Genomic DNA, 6,720 nt, shown 5'->3' with positions numbered 1-6,720 from the left:
ACAAATGAATTATTGCTCTTGTTTTCTGCTGGTCTGTCTTGATGTACATAAACCCCCACTCCTTTCTGATCCACTGCTATTCATTTGAAGGATAAGCTTACCAAAGAAGAAGAAGTCAGATCGGGAGGACGAGGAGCGGGACGTCAGTATGAGAAACAGCAGCAGCTTCGAGCAGCTAGATGCAGATGGAGACAGTTCCAGCGAAGTGTCCAGTGAGGTCAATTTCAACTATGAGTATGCTCAGATGGAAGTCATGATGAAAGCTTTGGGTAATAACGGTACGTGGCATGTTATCAGCTTTTAAGTTTTAGAATTAATATAAAGAGCTTACCTGTGTATAACGCTAAAAGTGACACTTTCAACAGTGCTAAGGAGCCCACAGGGTTCAATCCCACAATCCCACCCACAATCTTACAGACACTGTAAGGCATTTTATTAAAAGCCCATTAAAGGGTCAGTCCACTCTTTTCCGTTGCCTATAATAGATGAAAATTTTTCCCAGGTTGTTAAACAAGCAAAGTGTGCAAACAACTTTATTATTCCCCTGGTCAAAAATTTTAGGCCCCCCCAATGGCATGTTTCCTCTTTGTCCCAAACCCCCAGGTAATTACGAATAAGGCTACATAGACATGTTCAATAATTGTCATTGGAAAGGATCTTTCATGATCCTTTCCAATAACAAAAGACCGCACAATGCATTACCAAGTGCTGTGCATACTGCGCCGTTCTGCTCTATGGAGAGGGGGAGAATGATGGAGCAGCACCCCACGCACTTTCATTGTGATCCTTCGTGGATCCACCAGGGCAGATCCATAAACGACTTCGGACGAGGGCTGTGCACATGCAAGATTCTAATCCGATACCTGAGTGATCTATGTGACCACTTGAGCCTCTCTATAGTCCTTCCCTGATACCTACATGTAGTAAAGACCACTATGGCTGGGGTAGCATTGTCTACTAGTTAATCTTTTTTGCTCCTCCCTGGTCCGTATGGTCTTTTTGTTGTTTCCTATGCCCATGTGGCATCGTTCATGACACCCTTACACCATCTGGTGTTTTCCGTGCCTTTGCTGCCCAAGTGGACTTGTCTGTGCAACCAAATTGTGTTTCCATTCCTCATATGGTTTGTAGTTGGTTTCCCATCCCACTCATTTCCTTTTATCCCTCTATCCCTTGCACTCCTTTACTTTGCCTTCGACCCATGTGAGCTTGTGTGTCCTCCTTACACATACTCTTCCTAGAGTTTTTGGACCCCCAAACTTTGGGTCTAGGGCTCTGCAATTACACCCAGACCTACTTTTCCATGCAACGTCTCTAGTTCACGTTTTATTCAAGCTCTGAAGACTCATCACCATCAGGAACCTCTATGCTCTGGAATTCTGTCTCTTTTAATGTCTCCCTGGGTTATCTCCTGTTCACTTGCATCAGATGATCAAAATAATGTATTTTATTTCTTATGTCAGTCTAGTTCAATCTTATAGTATCTATCTGTGGTTAGTTAATGTTAAAATGTAGAAATAATGTCTAGGAGGAGGACATGGTTATCAATAGAATGTTTAATCAGAGCTTTCATACATTGTCGTCCTTATAGACCCCATGCAGTCCATTCTGCAAAGCCTGGAACAACAGCACGAAGAAGAAAAGCGCACGGCACTGGAACGCCAGAGACTGATGTACGAACACGAGCTGGAACAACTACGTCGAAGGTTGTCCCCAGAGAAACAGCACTATCGGAGCATAGACAGGTTCTCCTTCAGCTCCCCCAATGCCCAGCAGCGCATCAGACAGTGGACGGAAGAGAGGTGAGATGCTGACATTACAAAAGTGATGGAAAGTTATTTTTAAGTATTGTCAATTTGCTTGTTTCCTTTATTTTCCTAACACTTTCTAATACTTCATCAGATTTTATTTATTTTCAGAGAAGCTGCCACACTTACATTGTACAAATTCATTCATAGATTCTTCTGTTTTCAGTCAGCTTGATGTGCACATGGATCTCCGGCCTTTAATTTTTGTTTGTAATGTTTGTTACAGGGAAGTGATGCTGCACCATAGTTTGATAAAGCTCAGGGAACAAATCGCCAAGGCCAATCTGTACGTCCAGGAGGCCAATTTCATTGCAGATGAAATGGACAAGAGGACGGAGTACAAAGTCACCCTGCAGATCCCAGCCTCCAGTCTCAACGCCAACAGGAAGGTGAGCCTTTCTCCTTGTGTGAACCCTTCTATGGCCGAGAGGACTCCCATTAAATCGGTCACTCAATGGGGCTACTTTACAGTAATTGGAGCAGAAGTGGAGCGGTCGCCCCGAGGCAACCAATCAAAACTCTTCTTCCAGTTCCTATTTTGGTAGAATGCAAAACACAACTCTGTTGCTTTTAAGAATCTTCTTGATTCATTATTCATGCATGATATGATTCATGCATTTATACTTGTTCCTGCAGCCTTGAAAAAGTATGTTTTTGATTGATAACCCTTACTAAAGAGTTGTCCTGTGTTATTAGTAATATCTGCCTTCCCCCCACTTACATTCTGTAAGCTAGTTGGTTTTGGAAGACCCGCTGCACATTCATCACCATGAAGTTCAGGTCTCCTATATGTAAACAGCAACCTAGACAGCAGCTCTCCCCTTTATAGACTGCTTTCTGTAGAGTGCTTCCAGCAAAGGATGAAGTCCAAAGACTGGTTTATATTCACGAAATGACGCATACCAGCAGCTCTGCCATTTTCAGGTGGCGCCCTGGAGGGGGAAACGTTGCCAATTCCAGGAGACCCCAGAGATTCTAGTTCAGAGAATAATTTCCTAAACTCTAATTTGATAAAGCATCATACCTAACGGCACTACTAGAGTTCACCTCACAGGTGGCGCTAGAACTGAATAGTAAAATCTTCGTTCTGTATTTTAATAAATACATGCAATACTTTGGTCAGACAGCTCTGTTGAAAGCCTTGCTTGGAGAAATTATCTGTTTTGTACTATCTCTTTCCTCTGCAGCGTGACGAGGTGCTCAGTGAACCGGCAATCCAGGTGAGGCGGAAAGGAAAAGGCAAACAGATCTGGTCCCTGGAGAAGCTGGAGAACCGTCTGGTAGACATCAGGGACCTGTATCAGGAATGGAAGGCTTGTGAGGAGGACAATCCTGTAAGTTAAAGAATTTTCTCGTGTTTGGTTCCATGGTCCGAAGTTTACAATCTACATGCTGACCCCTGCCTATCCTAACCCCTTAAATTGCAGCACCAGTTGTGATCGTAATCCTTAAGATTCCAACACTGCCTGCGCTGCATCATAACCTGGAGGTTGTAATGCAATACAGGCCGAGTTCATGAGATTTCTAGATCAACAGGTATTGCCATTCTCTGGCAGCACTTTCTCAATCTCTGAGCAGGAGCAGGCCATGCAGTGCAGCAACACACAAATAGCATTTTATCCCATATGTGACCATCAGTATCCCCTGCTTTCCCACATCTTTAAGTCCTGCTCTACAGTGTGCTGGGGTTTGCCTCTGCCTAACACCACTGTTCAGAATCTTCCTGTTCCGTTAATAGGCCCACATTCCCTGTACTTTGTAGGCACTCTCATAAAATTGCTTCTTTTCTGTATTGATAACATTGTAAATATGAATTCTGTATTCAGTGCAGAATATGATGATCTGTTAATTTTCTTCTATGCAGGTAAGCCGGGCGTATTTCCGACGTGCAGATCCTTTTTATGATGAGCAAGAGAACCACAGTCTCATTGGGGTAGCGAATGTGTTCCTGGAGTCCTTATTTCATGACGTGAAGCTACAGTATGCAGTTCCCATTATCAATCAAAAAGGAGAGGTGTGTGGGTCTTATGATTCTAAATTTATTGGCATTATGTCACCCTAAACAAAGTGCTGCATGTATGTTATTTCTTTAGTTATATATATATTTTTTTTTTTTTATTTCTACCCAATGATTCATCCAGTAACACACGTCCTGTTCTAGGATGGAGCTCAGTCACCGCACTTTATCTATAAAGAGGCAGTGTTGCTATCCTAGAATATGAAATCATTCACAAGGAGAATAGATGGTAGTCATAGGATTTCTGATGCTAGCAATAGGTATTTTTAGCTTATATCTTTTGAACAGATACAACAAAATACTTCTAAAAGTATTTTTAGCAGACCAAAAGGGAGCAGATAAAAGTGTATCAATAGGATTTGGGCTGTGTACACGTTACACATGAATGCTTTTCAGTTCTAGGGAGAAGGGAGGGGAGAGGACTAGCAAAGGTACCCCACTGTGTCCTTCTCTATACCAAAACATAGTGGTTATTTGTGCTCTGACATTCCATGAATCGCCAGGACAGATTGACGAAGGGCACGAAGGTGAGATCACTGTTCACATGCTAGATTTTCACCCTAGACTGTCACAATTTGTTAGTCACAGGTAACAATCATCTGGAGTGTATACAATGCCTTAGAGTTAGGCCAGGGAAGAGGGGTAGGTTAATAAGGAGTATTTTAGGGGTGTATGTAAACTGTAACCATGAACTTCTCCTTTTTGCTCACTTTCAGTTTGTTAAAACTATTTTTTAATTCATGCAAAAAATAGAAAAGAAAAACCAGTTAATTCTTCCAGAAATCCAAAGGGCCTGGTAACCTCTCTCTACTTTTACTGCATTGAAATGTCAGGCCTTGCTATCCACTTTACTGACATATGCCCAGATGTGATGCAGAACCTCTTTGATTGTTGGAACTTATAACCAATAAATGAAAGGGGTGCACCAGGGACAGTCAGGCTGGCAAGGAAAGGGCTAGAGCAGTGGTCACCAACCTTTTTGCAGCTTACGGACCACTAAATGCACTGACTCCGGACCACGCATGCACGGGGAGCCGTGTGTCAATCAGAGGGGAAGAAACTTCCCCCAGAGTAAAGTCATGATACCAGAACCCACCCACTCCCCCATCACAGGTCTGAACCTGTGTCCAGAGACACAACCCGCCCACTGCCCTGGGCCTGCAATCTGTGCGGCAGACATGGTCCAGAGCTGTAGCCCACCTGTCAGAAGGCTGGCTAGTGGGCCACAGACTGGGGATTGGAAACCCTGGGCTAGGTGATACTGCACGTCCTCCAGCCAGGTAATCATGTTCACCTTGATTTGCTGCAGTTTCTGCAGTGATGTACATTGTACTCCGTATACATTATGGTACACTCGCAATGTACAATGAAACTAGAGTTAGCAATTCAGTCCAGCAGAGGATCCTGTACAAGGCTGAGGGTAAAACTAGATTTCGGCTTGAAGTCAGCATGTGCCCTTTAATGCTGATATCTGTCACTAGAGGGAGCATATTCTGCATTGTCACTTTGCCACACCTAGAGAAAACCTGCTAGATGGAGTTACAATAACATTGGAGATATGTAAGCCCTTTATCACAATTCATGCAACGGTTTGCTATAGCAATTTCCAAAAAAGCAATCAAGACTTTTTGTATTTTTTCCTAAAATAAATACAGGTACATATTAAAAACCGTCCATTCTTGAAATAACACTTGTTAACAGTCAGTATGTGGTTTTTGAATACAGCTAACCGAAGTACCTGACATTTGTATATTATTCCGCATTTATCTGTACTATAGGTGGGGGCCAACAGTGTCCAACCTTCAGGCTCTCGTTCTGCCAGGTGTATGCTGTAAATATGCTTAGAGGTGGGCATGTTTTCAGATTTGTCCGATCAGCGGGTTGGTAGAAGGAATTAACATTTCTTTTCCTTTATGGTAGTGTTATGGTGCCGATCACTTGGCTATGCACTGTTGTGCCAATCATCAAACATGGCTGAACAGATACAAAATATATTGCCAGCTATTAGTTCCCATAAAGTGCATTCGGCATTTTTGAATTTAGCTGTTTAGGGTTCGGATCTAATCAACAGCCTTTCTCTTCTTTTTATTGTAACTATACTTCAGTGTAAAATCAAGGTAAATATTCTGAATGTATTGTTCTTTCATCATTTCTCCAGATTGCAGGACGCCTTCATGTGGAGGTTGTAAGAGTCAGCGGAGACATTGAAGACAGGGTCGGTGGTGGTGAGGATGGAGCAGAATCTTCCGCTGACAGTAAACCTCAGGAACACAAATTGGTTTGTATGGTAAGTACCGGTGTGTATTTGTCAGTGGTCTGTATCCTATGTACCTGTGTATATGGTCAGTGACCTGTATCCTATGTACCTGTGTATATGGTCAGTGACCTGTATCCTATGTACCTGTGTATATGGTCAGTGACCTGTATCCTATGTACCTGTGTATAATGACAGTAGTCTATATCCTATGTACCTGTGTATAATGACAGTAGTCTATATCCTATGTACCTGTGTATAATGTCAGTGGTCTGTATCCTATGTACCTGTGTATAATGTCAGTGGTCTGTATCATATGTACCAGTGTGTATTATCATTGGTCTGTATCTAATGTACCTGTGTATAATGTCAGTGGTCTGTATCCTGCGTATATGGTCAGTGGTCTGTATCCCATGTACCTGTGTATATGGTCAGTGGTCTGTATCCCATGTACCTGTGTATATAGTCAGTGGACTGTATCCTATGTACCTGTGTATATGGTCATTGGCCTGTATCCTGTGTATATGGTCAGTGGCCTGTATCCTTTGTACCTGTCTATATGGTCAGTGGTCTGTATGCTATGTACCTGTGTATAATGTCAGTGGTCTGTATCCTTTGTACCTGTGTATAATGTCAGTGGT

At 42.7% G+C, this 6,720-nt stretch overlaps 1 protein-coding gene across 1 annotated transcript in view; it reads left to right on the top strand.

Moving 5' to 3' along the window:
- The window catches only part of KIF13B (kinesin family member 13B), a 119,475-nt gene that overhangs the window by 58,282 nt on the left and 54,473 nt on the right, over positions 1–6,720 (top strand). Inside the window, exons 15-20 of the mRNA XM_072407229.1 lie at positions 91–278; positions 1,592–1,802; positions 2,035–2,197; positions 2,996–3,142; positions 3,673–3,822; positions 5,984–6,112. Of these exons, the coding sequence (XP_072263330.1) occupies positions 91–278; positions 1,592–1,802; positions 2,035–2,197; positions 2,996–3,142; positions 3,673–3,822; positions 5,984–6,112 (988 nt within the window). The remainder of the gene's footprint in view (positions 1–90; positions 279–1,591; positions 1,803–2,034; positions 2,198–2,995; positions 3,143–3,672; positions 3,823–5,983; positions 6,113–6,720) is intronic.

The sequence above is a fragment of the Pyxicephalus adspersus genome, chromosome 4, assembly GCF_032062135.1.
Source record: "Pyxicephalus adspersus chromosome 4, UCB_Pads_2.0, whole genome shotgun sequence".
In the NCBI taxonomy this organism is placed as follows: domain Eukaryota; kingdom Metazoa; phylum Chordata; class Amphibia; order Anura; family Pyxicephalidae; genus Pyxicephalus; species Pyxicephalus adspersus.
The sequence above is the reverse complement of the archived record's forward strand: the minus strand, read 5'-3'. Positions and strand labels throughout refer to the sequence as shown.